General features: G+C 42.3%; 1 protein-coding gene across 3 annotated transcripts in view; it reads right to left on the reverse strand.

The window, feature by feature from the left end:
* The window catches only part of LOC120052614 (ecotropic viral integration site 5 protein homolog), a 109,750-nt gene that overhangs the window by 80,557 nt on the left and 15,988 nt on the right, over positions 1 to 13,205 (reverse strand). For 2 of the 3 annotated variants that reach the window (XM_038999634.1, XM_038999631.1), the window contains exon 2: positions 2,203 to 2,462. In XM_038999634.1, coding sequence (XP_038855562.1) covers positions 2,203 to 2,381 — 179 coding nt within the window. In that variant the 5' untranslated portion in view covers positions 2,382 to 2,462. Of the gene's footprint in view, positions 1 to 2,202; positions 2,463 to 13,205 lie in introns of those variants that run through there. The other variant, XM_038999635.1, reaches the window with a different exon arrangement.

Here is a 13,205-nt window from a genome sequence, read left to right on the forward strand (position 1 = left end):
CTCAATCTACACACAACACCCCATAATGACGAAGCAAAAACAGGTTAGTTTACCAATTTTTTTTTACATACATATATATACACATATATATATATAAAAAAACTGAAATATCACATTTACATACTATTCAGACCCTTTACTCAGTACTGTGTTGAAGCACCTTTTGCAGCGATTACAACCTCGAGTCTGAATACTTATGTAAATAAGGTATTTCTATGTAGTTTTTTATTACATTTGCAACAATTTCTAAAAATCTGTTTTCGCTTTGTATTGTGTGTAGATTGATGAGGGAAATTGTTTATTTAATCAATTTTATAATAAAGCAGTAACGTAACAAAATGTGGGAAAAGGGAAGGGGTCTGAATGCACTGTACATTTCCATTATGATCTCATCTGTTTTTCATCTTGGCATTCATTAGGGGAGGAACAAGGAATCTCAACATCAATATCACTGGGATATCATACGCCTGTACGAGTCTTCATGCAGTGAATTTTGTGTTTTTTCCTTCTTCAAAGATGACTATTTTCAATGGAACGATGTCAATTAATTTTTTGTTGTTGTTGAAAACGTTAATGAGCAACGACATTTTCGGCCCACAGTCACGACGATCCTTAAAACCATGCTTCCTACGCGACACAGCCTTTTCTAAGGGGGCAACAAGAGCTCTACATTTTATCAGGGTGACATGAGGGTCTTTGTGAGCTGTGGCAGATGATAGGGTATTGTTGTCAGTCACAGGGAAGGAGGGAGGGATGGAAGAGGGAAGAAAAGGGAGGGGCAGCAGGGACATGTGCCTAGTGAAAGAGGCCAGCTGTGGCCCTGCTTGCAGGGGTTGAGATCTGGGTCAAAGATCAAATAACCCAGAAGTCCCCTCTACATCACCACGCCTTCTGTCCACCCTTTGTTCAAGAAGGTGCTCAGAGATCTGCCCAGGACAATGAAAAGGAAAAGTTGAATAATAAAATCTAGTGAGACATCCTTGTGGTACAGTCCATGGAGTGAGAGACTGATGCCAAAAGGAGCTAGAAGAGGATAAGAATCATCCATCACTAGTGAAAGCAAAAGTCTCTCTCTCAGTCTATAATGCATTTTATAATGGATGCTAGCCAAGCTTTACAGAGCATGGGGAAACAAACCTATTCAAATATCACTCTCACTTCCTGCTCATCTCACACAGCAGACTGTGCCGATAGTTTCACCTTCAGATGTGTCCTACTACAGCGTCTCTCAGCCCCACTATGAGTATCGCTCTCACACTTGAAACAGATCAGTTCACCCACTCCTTAATTCGGTCTGTAAAAGCCAAGGCTACATCTCACAGGGCTCTGACTACAGTATTCTTCACTTGAGAAGGCTTTACACAGCAGTGAGTATAAACCCAAGCAACCTGGCTGCACTTCCCAGTCCTCATCGTTTCCATGTCAACACTGAGACTGCTTATAAAAGCAGGGTGAGAGCCATAGGAGAGACAGAAGGAGAGAGTGGTGGGAGAAAAGGGAGAAAGAGGGAGAGAGTGGAGCGACAGCAGTGGGGACTAAATGCACTCTAATATTGTTTCAGCTAATGAAGACTTCAGGGACAGAGTGTGGCTGGCTGTTCTTACTAAGATGACTGTGCTATGCCTTCACAACCACAGTTAATGTTATACTCACTGTTGTTGGTGTCATGCAATTCTATTGCTAGATGGACAATTAACATTACATAACCAATGGCTTTGCCAATGGTCTACAACAGGGATGGGCAACTTTGAAAGGGGTGGGGGCCACAATAAAATCTGAAATCATCATGAGGGGCCGCAGTGGCCCACCTTAAGAGCAAAACATTTTACCCCCCCAGACAGTGGTGAGATTTTAAAAAATTAAGAGTTGTACACATTTTTCCATGGAGCATAGATACATGTTGTAGTTTTAAAGTACGTTTGCTGCATTTCTACACATTTTGCCATGTGGATAAGAGAAGATTTAGCCGTTTTTAATATGATATCTGAGTGAGCGTAACTAACAAAATCATGGGGACCCCCGGTCGGTAACTCGACCATGATTATTACACGTTTAGATAGCTGGCTAGACTAACCTCCCAATCTAAACAATGTTACCTGAGATGTGCTAATTAAGTTACTGTCAATGACTGACATAACAGAAACATGAATGATGTTGACACTTGGCAGATACTGAGTGATTGTTTGATAGTGATCCCCTCACCTGTTCTGCTCCTCCAGCTTGGCCAGCAGCTCCAGTTCATCTGGGCTGAGCTTTGCGGGCGATGCCGAAGTGGGGGACGAGGAGGAGAGGGAGGTGGAGGAGGAGGTGGCTGTGGTGGTCTGCAGGGACGAGGGCACCGTTGCCACCTGGCTAGACGGCGTGGCCACCTGGCTAGCCATCTGACTGACCGTGTGTGACACTGAGTTCTTCACCCATGAGAGTGTAGAACTCAGCTTGCCTGCAACCTTTTCAGTCGCCACCTGTGGAGGAGGTAAGGACTCATGTGAGCTGAAAGAGGACTGGAGGAGGCCTTTACAATTTAACTTCCTTCCTTGTCTGTTTCATGTATTTTGGGCTTTTTGGCAATGCTTTAGTTATGGACACTGGATAACCAGAGAACAAAAAGGACTATTGAAAACCACACTGATGTGTGACTGTGTTAGTGTGTAGTTTCATCACGCTCTCCGTAGCCGATGTGAGTAAGACCCAAAGTTAACATTCACAACGCCACAGGACCAGACGGATTACTAGGATGCTTACTCAGAGCATGCGCTGTACAGCTGGCAAGTGTCTTCACTGACATTTTCAACCTCTCCCTGACCCAGTCTGTAATACCTACGTTTCAAGCAAACCACCATTGTCCCTGTGCCCAAGAACACCAAGGTAACCGGTCTAAATGACTACCGCCCCATTGCACTCACATCTGTTGCCATGAAATGCTTTCAAAGGCTGGTCATGGCTCATCAACACCATCATCCCAGAAACCCTGGACCCACTCCATTTCACCCCAACAGATCCACAGATGACGCAATCTCTATTGCACTCCACACTGCCCTTTCCCACCTGGACAAAAGGAACGCCTACATGAGAATGCTGCTCATTGACTACAGCTCAGAGTTCAAACCCATAGTGCCCTCCAAGCTCATCACTAAGCTAAGTACCCTGGGACTGAACACCTCCATCTGCATCTGGATCCTGGACTCCATGCCGGGCAGCCCCCAAGTGGTGAGGCAGGGTTTCCGTTAGGAAAATGTGGCGGCGGACATTTGACCAGCAACATTTTAATTTACATAATTTACCGGACCCACATGCATTGGGTGTGTAACCTCATTAGGGCGTCCACCCAAGGTTCTCAGAATGACAGAAATCACATTTAGAATATAGGAATTCATATTAAACAGAACATTCAAGTCGAGGATGCAACGAGGCGCGGCCCTTCTTACCGAATTTTGAAGTGCACTTTGAAGCTGTTAGAATAACTGTCCACATGTACTTTTCCTCGGCCAACAAGACGAGTAACGAACAGCAAAATCACTAGCCTATGTAAATCGACTGTTATAGAAACGTTTAGGCTACCTATTCTATTGGTCAGCTTGTTGAGAAAGAAAGAGGCTATTCCAAAACAGACTCTGGGACAGTTGTGGGACGATAGATCCCAAATTCATACAACCAGTAGGCCTAGGCTACATTAAAAAAAAACTGTTAAAAAGCAATGAGTGATGCAACAGATCAGAACGTTTAGCTTAAAATGTTAAAACTATTATTTATTCACATTACTGGCACAGAAATGCGCACAAGGCAGTAAGCTGCGTGTGAATGTTCATTCCATAATTCAATTAAGCGGGAAAACAGTTGTCAAAAGGGCAATACACATGCAAGTAGTTTCATGTGATGAAAATATCCTTTAGAAATTTAGAAAGAGATGAGATCTAATAGGCTACTTTGAAGCAATTTAAGGTTTGAAGGTTTGATGCCGCCTATTCAAAACAACTGGGAACTCGGAAATCTCCGACTTCAGTGTGTTCAAGACAACTGGGGGGACAAAAACAATCACCCAACTCAGAATTTCAAAAACTTGCGAACACGGGCCTCTTTCTAGAGCGGTGATTCCCAACCAGGGGTACTAGAACTATACACAGGGGGTACTTGAGAAGACTTATGAGACCATAGGCCTACTAGTAAAATGGACGAGGGGGCACTCCGGGCAGAGCAAAATTCAGTTGGTGGTACAGTAAACAAAAGAGGTTGGGAACCGCTGTTCTTGAGCTACGACTTTCCGACCTGAAGATCACTGTCCTGATTTGAGCTCGTATTTGTTCTAAGTTCCCAGTTGTCTTGAAAGCACCACAAGATGCTGCAGCAGTAGCAGCTCTTGCGCTATCCGACCAATTTTCCACTCAAAGGCTCTGAATCTATATGCTGTACGTGTGACAAACGAATATACTGTACAGGCGCTATTTTAATTCCACTAAATTGGTGGAAGAGTGGGGTAACATCTCACAGCAAGAACTGGCAAATCTGGTGCAGTCCATGAGGAAGAGATGCACGGTTACTTTTGATTTTGACCCCCCTTTGTTCAGGGACACATTATTCAATTTCTGTTAGTCACATCTCTGTGGAACCTGTTCAGTTTATGTCTCAAATTGTTGAATCTTATGTTCATACACATGTTAAGTTTGCTGAAAATAAACACAGTTGACATTGAGAGGACGTTTCATTTTTTGCTGATATATATAATTTATTATTTCTCAGGATTTTGGAAATTCTCCCGGGACCACATTTTCATATCAGTCGTCCTCACATGGGTTTGCAACCCCTAGTATGGTAACCATCTAGGAGACCGTACAGGTGCATCAAAGCCCTTTCTAATTCTCTACTTTCGCATATATTTTTTTAATACTAAATGTTAAGATCTTCAAAACAAAAACTAATATTAGATAAGTGAACAAATAACAATTACATTCTTATCTCATTAATTTAATAAACTAATTTATGGAAAACCCAATGCCCATGTGTGAAAAAGTAATTGCTCACTTACACCCAACAACTGGTTGTGCCACCTTTAGCAGCAATGAGTCCAACCAATTCCTCTATGGAGGAATTTTGGCCAACTCTTCCATGCAGAACAGCTGTAACTCACTGAAATTTTAGGGCTTTCAAGCATTTACTGCTCGTTTTATGTCCTGCCGCAACATCTCAATTGGGATTAGGTCTGGACTTTGACGAGGCCATTCCAAAACTTCAAATGGGTTGCTTTTTAGCCATTTTCAGGTAGACTTGATTGTGTTTTTGATCATCGTCTTGCTGCATGACCCAGCTGCGCTTCAGCTCACAGACAGATGGCCTGACATTCTCCTGTAGAATTATCTTATACAAAGCATAATTCATGGTTCCTTCTATTAAGGCAAGTCATCCAGGTCCTGAGGCAGCAAAGCATTCCTAAAACATCACAGAACGACCACCATACTTGACCGTTGGTATGAGGTTCTTACTGTAGAATGCAGTGTTTGGTTTTTGCCAGGAATAAATGGGACCCATGTAATTTTTGTGTGTGTTATTTGTAAATCCAGGTTCCCTTTATCTAATACTAGGTTTTGGTTGAAGATCTGATAACATTCAGTATCAAAAATATGCAAAAATAGAGGAAATTAGAAAGGGGGAAAATACTTTCCAGGCCATCAGACTGTTGTACAGTCACCACTAGCAAGCATACGCCCAGTACCCTGCCCTGAACTTTAGTCACTGTTACTAGCCAGCTACCACCCGGTACTCTAGCATGCTGCCCTGGGGGTGCAACTCAATATTAGGAAGGTGTTCCAAATGAATGAATGAATGAAACCAGTCAAAAGTTTGGACACACCTACTAAAACATTTTTTTTTTTTTTTTTTTTTTTTTACATTGTACAATAATAGTGAAAACATCAAAACTATGAAATAACACATATGGAATCATGTAGTAACCAGAAACTTGTTCCAACAAAAATATATTTATATTTGAGATTCCTGAAAGTAGCCACCCTTTGCCTTGATGACAGCTTTGCACACTCTTGGCATTCTCTCAACCAGCTTCACCTGTAATACTTTTCCAACAGTCTTGGAGGAGTTCCCACATTAGCTGGGCACTTGAAACTGCTTTTCCTTCACTCTGCGGGCCAACTCATCACAAACCATCTCAGATGGGTTGAGGTCGGGGGATTATGGAGGCCAGGTCATCTGATGCAGCACTCCATCATTCTCCTTCGTGGTCAAATAGCCCTTTGGGGCGGCAGGTAGCCTAGTGGTTAGAGCGTTGGGCCAGTAACCGAAAGGTTGCTGGATCGAATCCCCGAGCTGACAAGGTAAAAATCTGTTGTTCTTCCCCTGAACAATCCACTGTTCCCCGGTAAGCCGTGAATTGTTCTTAACTGACTTGCCTAGTTTAATACATTTTACATTTAAAACATTTAAAATTACACAGACTGGAGGTGTTTTGGGTCACTGACCTGTTGAAAAACAAATATATTAAGCGCAAACCATCTACAAGTCTTTGCTAGGTAAAGCCCCACCTTATCTCAGCTCACTGGTCACCATAGCAGCACCCACCCGTAGCACGCGCTCCAGCAGGTATATCTCAATGGTCAAACCCGAAGCCAATTCCTCCTTTGGCCGCTTTTCCTTCCAGTTCTCTGCTGCCAATGACTGGAACGAACTGCAAAAATCACTGAAGCTAGAGACTCATATCTCCCTCACTAGCTTTAAGCACCAGCTGTCAGAGCAGCTCACAGATCACTGCATATAGCCCATCTGTAAATAGCCCATCCAACTACCTCATCCCCATACAGTATTTATTTATTTATCTTGCTACTTTGCACCCCATTATCTCTACTTGCACATTAATCTTCTGGACATCTACCATTCCAGTGTTTAATTGCTATATTGTAATTACTTCACCACCATGGCCTATTTATTGCTTTTACCTCATTTGCACACACTGTATATATAATAATAAAAATTATACTGTATTATTGACTGTATGTTTATTACATGTGTAACTGTGTTGTTGTATGTGTCGAACTGCTTTGCTTTATCGCAGTTGTAAATGAGAACTTGTTCTCAACTAGCCTAACTGGTTAAATAAAGGTGAAATAAAAAAATACATTTAAAAAAGATGGGATAGCGTATCGCTGTGGTAGCTGGTTAAGTGTGCCTTGAATTCTAAATAAATCCCAGACTACGTCACCAGCAAAGCACCACCACACCTCCATGCTTCACGGTGGGAACCACACATGCAGACATCATTTCACCTACTCTGCGACTCACAAAGACACGGCGGTGTCTCAAATCTCAAATTTGGACTCAGACTAAAGGAAGATTTCCACCAATTTAATGCCCATTGCTTGTGTTTCTTGGCCCAAGTAGGTCTCTTTTTCGTATTTATTTTATTTAACTAGGCAAGTCAGTTAAGAACAAATTCATATTTACAATGATGGCCTACCCCGGCCAAACACGGACGACGCTAGGCCAATGGCACTCCCAATCACGGCCGGTTGTGATACAGCCAGGAATCGAACTAGGGTCTGTAATGATGCCTCTATCACTGAGAAGCAGTGCCTTAGACCACTGCGACACTCGGGAGCCCTTATTGGTGTCCTTTAGTAGTGGGTGGTTAATTTGCAGCAATTCGACAATGAAGGCCTGATTCACAGTCTCCTCTGAACAGTTGATGTTGAGACGTGTCTGTTACTTGAACTCAGAAGCATTTATTTGGGCTTCAATTTCTGAGGCTGGTAACTCTAATTAATGTGTCCTCTGCAGCAGAGGTAACTCTGGGTCTTCCTTTCCAGTGGCGGTCCTCATGAGAGCCAGTTTCACCATAGCGCTTGATGGTTTTTGTGACTGCACTTGAAGAAACTTTCAAAGTTCTTGACATGCTCCATATTGACTGACCTTTATGTCTTAAAGTAATGGACTGTTGTTTCTCTTTGCTTATTTGAGCTGTTCTTGCCATAATATGGACTAAGTCTTTTCCCAAATAGGGCTATCTTCTGTATACCACCCCTACCTTGTCACAACACAATTGATTGGCTCAAATGCATTAAAGGAAAGCAATTCCACAAATTAACTTTTAAGAAGGCACACCTGTTAATTGATATGCATTCCAGGAGACTACCTCATGAAGCTGGATGAGAGAATGCCAAGAGTGTGCAAAGGTGTCATCAAGGAAAATGGTGACAACTTTGAAGAATCTCAAATATATTTTGATTCGTTTTTTTGGTTACTACATGATTCCATGTGTTATTTCAGTTTTGCCGTCTTCACTATTATTATACAATGTAGAAAATAGTAAAAATAAAAACCCTAGACTGGTACTGTATGTATGTATGTATGTATGTATGTATGTATGTATGTGTGTACATACACACACACACACACACACACACACACACACACACACACACACACACACACACACACACACACACACACACACACACACACACACACACACACACACACACACCACACACACACACACACACACATATAATGTGTATGCATATGTACAGTTGAAGTCCGAAGTTTACACCTTAGCCAAATACATTTGAACTCAGTTTATCACAATTCCTGACATTTATCCCTAGTAAAAATGACCAGTCTTTTTTTTTTTTTTTTAAACCTTTATTTAACTAGGCAAGTCAGTTTAAGAACAAATTCTTATTTTCAATGACGGCCTAGGAACAGTAGGTTAACTGCCTTGTTCAGGGGCAGAACGACAGATTTGTACCTTGTCAACTCGAGGATTTAAACTTGTAAACTTTCGGTTACTAATCCAACGCTCTAACGACTAGGCTACACTGCTGCCCCGCTCTTAGGATCACCCCTTTATTTTAAGAATGTTAAATGTCAGAATAATAGTAGAGAGAATGATTTATTTCAGCTTTTATTTATTTCATCACATTCCCAGTGGGTCAGAAGTTTACATACACAATTAGCATTTGGTAGCATTGCCTTTAAATTGTTTAACTTCGGTCAAACATTTTGGGTAGCCTTCCACAAGTTTCCCACAATAAGTTGTAATGGGCCAAAATCCACCCTCCTGACAGAGCTGGAGTATCTGAGTCAGGTTTGTAGGCCTCCTTGCTCGCACACGCTTTTTCAGTTCTGCCCCCAAATGTTCCGATCCTGTGCAGGCGTTGTTACACGTGGTCTGCCACTGCGAGGACGATCAGCTGTCCGTCCTGTCTCCCTGTAGCGCTGTCTTAGGCGTCTTACAGTACGGACATTGCAATGTATTGACCTGTCCACATCTGCAGTCCTCATGCCTCCTTGCAGCATGCCTAAGGCACGTTCAAGCAGATGAGCATGGACCCTGGGGATCTTTCTTTTTGTGTTTTTCCAAAGTCAGTAGAAAGGCCTCTTTAGTGCCCTAAGTTCTCATAACTGTGACCTTAATTGCCTACCGTCTGTAAGATGTTAGTGTCTTAACGATGAAGAACTGTGAAGTTATTTGGATTTTTACAAATTATCTTTGAATGACAGGGTCCTGAAAAAGGGACGTTTCTTTTTTTGCTGAGCTTATGTGAATCGTAATCTAGCTAGTTAGTTAAACAGCCCAAAGTGATCAAAAACTAATGTTATGCAAGGTAGATGTCAATTATTCATGGGTAGCTAGCTAACAATTCTTTGTGGCTAGCTAGCTAGCCCTATTGACTTACCCTTTCACTGAACCTTGCTTCTTCTAGCCAGGACAATGGCAAGAGAGATGAAACAAGATATACACAAAGCAAACATTTTACTTCATAACTATCAGCTAGCTATATGTGAATTGTAATAATGTAGCTAACCAGATACTATAACTGGCAAAAATGACCTAAAACCAATATTTTCTAAGGTAGATGTCAATTTTTTGTAGGTAGCTAGCTAACAATTATTCTTGGCTATCTGGCTCGTTAGCTAACAGTAGTAGCTAACCCTATTGACTTACGACATACAAAACAACTACAGTGGGTATTGTAGGCAGGTAACAATGCCAAAATTACCGCAGCATGTATTAATTAATGTATCAAGATAAAATACTGTAGTCAGGCAACATATGAGATGTGAATAGGCAACATGTCATCTCGCAGTCGGAGAGTATTTTCTGTCGCTTCAACTCAAATAATGGATATTTCTTTGCATACTTTAAGTTGAAGCTTGCGTCGATGCACGCTTCAAAATATGTACAAACGGAGTACGCATTCAAGAAGTGATTTCGGACTCATACGCCGACCCTGCCATGCTCCAATTTGCGTGCTCGGAGCTCGGCAACGACAGAAGTTGGCTACTACACACTACACAGTATGGGACCAAGCTAGCTGAGTCGTTCCTTGACATTTCAGTAAGCCATGACACCCACCATCTCAGATTGTTCTGAAATAGTTTCTGTAGTTAGAAACAGGTGAGATTGGCATTCCTGAAACATTTCAACATATGTTATTTGATCTTGGAGAACTTAAGCTAATTGATTACACTCAAATTGGACAATTTAATTTAGGGCTATAGGATTCAGATAATATTAAATAAATGTAGGACCCAAAATCTGATTTGCACTCTTCCTAACAATGAGTAAGACATGAAGGAATACCAAAACAAATCAAAAGCCACCCACGGATCCCTCCACAAGCCATACCAACTGTAAAGTATCAGTTCTCTACGCTTGACAAGTAGTATGCAGCTGTAGATTTGCTTCTCCATACTATGTAATGTATTCCCTGTGAATATGAAGATGTTTTGTCTGTTTCAGGACTGCTAATCGTATCTGTTACTAACTACAGAAACGACTTCGGAACAATCTGAGATGGTGGGTGTCAAAATCCTCTTTCTTGGGCTTTTTGGAGGTGGAATGACCCAGTTATAAAAATAATGACACTATTCAAATCTTCACAGATGTTCCTACCTGTCCAGAGTGTTACTATTCCAAAGGTTTTTTACAATCCAGGCAGAAATCCAGTCAGTATCAACAAAAAGGAAAACAGGTTAGAGAAAACTCCCAACAGTAGATAAGAACTTCAGGCAGAAAAGACGAGATCAGTAACACTCCAGGGAATTGAGACAAGCTTCTCCTAAGTTTGTCGCTTAACTACAGTTTTCTGAACAATAGTCTCAAAGCAGATTCGCTGTGTGTCTTAAGGTACTTTGCAGAGTCATATGCTGATCACACTCAAGGCAGGCAGGGTCAAAGTGCTGTTCCTCCTCCTGAGATATTAAAGATGTATGCACGCATGAACACACAGACAGAGACAGAGCGAGACACAGAGAGACAGACAGAGACAGAGAGAGAGTGAGAAGCAGACACAGAGAGTGAGACACAGACACAGAGAGAGAGAGCGACACAGACAGAGAGACACAGACAGAGAGACACAGACAGAGACGCAGAAAGAGAAAGACACACACAGAAAGAGAGACAGGCAGACACAGACAGAGAAAGACACAGAGAAAACAGAAAGACACAGAGAAAGACACAGACGCGCAGACACAGAGACAGAGAGAGACGAGCAGACACAGAGAGACGCGCAGACACAGAGAGACGCGCAGACACAGAGAGACGCGCAGACACAGAGAGACGCGCAGACACAGAGAGACGCGCAGGCAGAGTGAGACGCGCAGGCAGAGAGAGACACACAGGCAGAGAGAGACACACACAGAAAGAGACACACACAGAAAGAGACACACACAGAAAGAGACAGACAGACAGACAGACAGACAGAGACAGACAGACAGACAGACAGACAGACAGACAGAGTGAGACGCAGACAGACATACACACACAGAAAGAGACAGAGACAAGCAGACAGAGAGACAGACACATAGACAGAGAGAGACAGACACACAGAAAGACAGAGAGCGAGACACAGACAGAGACACAGACAGAGAGACAGACAGACAGAGAGACACACACACACAGAGACAGAGAGAGAGAGACACAGACAGAGAGAGACACACAGAAACACAGACAGACACACACAGACAGAGAGAGACAAAGACAGAGAGACAAAGACAGAAAGAGAGACAGACACAGACAGAGAGACACAGACAAAGACAGAGAGAGAGAGAGACACAGACAAAGACAGAGAGAGAGAGAGACACACACACAGACAGAGAGAGAGACACAGACAGAGAGAAAGACACAGAAACACAGACAGACAGACAGAGACAAAGACAGAGAGAGACAAAGACAGAGAGACAGACATACACAGAGACAGACATACACAGAGACAGACAGAGACACACACACAGACACACAGAGACAGACAGAGACACACACACAGACAGACACAGAGAGACAGACACACAGACACAGAGAGCCACAGAAAGAGCTACTGTACTCAGTTTCCACTAGCTATAAGTCTAATATTGTTGTGTTTAGAACAACTAATTAGTCGGCATTCCTAAATAAATACATATAAAATTTTAAAAAATCAAGCCCATGGCTCTACCCTATCCCATGACACAAAAGGTTTCAAAAGCAGCAGCTGTTACCATTCTGCTGGAATGAAAATAAAGACAGCCGTTCCTCTGGAGAGAAGATGCCTACAATCCCCACCTGCACTGCAACAAGTTTCTATCTAGTGCTGTGGAGGGACCCATTCTAGGGAGTTACGCAAATTTGACTGTCAAGTGACTCAAATAGAGGTTCATTGTATACGTAGGCGGACTATATTCAGCCACAATGAGATTGACACAAAGTTGTATTACACCTCTGGGAGCATAGAGTCACGATTTGACACTAACCATATCATGTCATTTTGATCCGCAGTAGTAAGGCCAGACTGACATCTCTAAAAAGAAATCCACAACAAAAAGGCTAACCTCAAATCACTTACTACACAAACCTGCGGGAGCAGATAGTGATATCGCTACCAGATCGAGTCTCATAGGCTGGTTCTGAAAAGTAACAACTCGTGTCTCCTTTTAGGGATGCAAATTTCAGTCAATTTTGCTTCCGACTGACTGACCCTCATTAACCAGTCAAAAATGTTGTTTTTTTAAAATCTAAAATTGTAAAATGACATGACCAACAGAAAATACTATCAGAGATCTGTATATAATGACGAAATGCTTGTGTTTCTGCCCTAACAATAGGAGTCGTCCCAAGGCGGGAAGGCAGGTGACAAGTTTACGACCTTGGGCCATTGGGTTTATTTTGGACAGATTTTTGGCGAGATTGCCATGGGTCCCGTGTGGCTCAGTTGGTAGAGCATGGC

The sequence above is a fragment of the Salvelinus namaycush genome, chromosome 8, assembly GCF_016432855.1.
Source record: "Salvelinus namaycush isolate Seneca chromosome 8, SaNama_1.0, whole genome shotgun sequence".
In the NCBI taxonomy this organism is placed as follows: domain Eukaryota; kingdom Metazoa; phylum Chordata; class Actinopteri; order Salmoniformes; family Salmonidae; genus Salvelinus; species Salvelinus namaycush.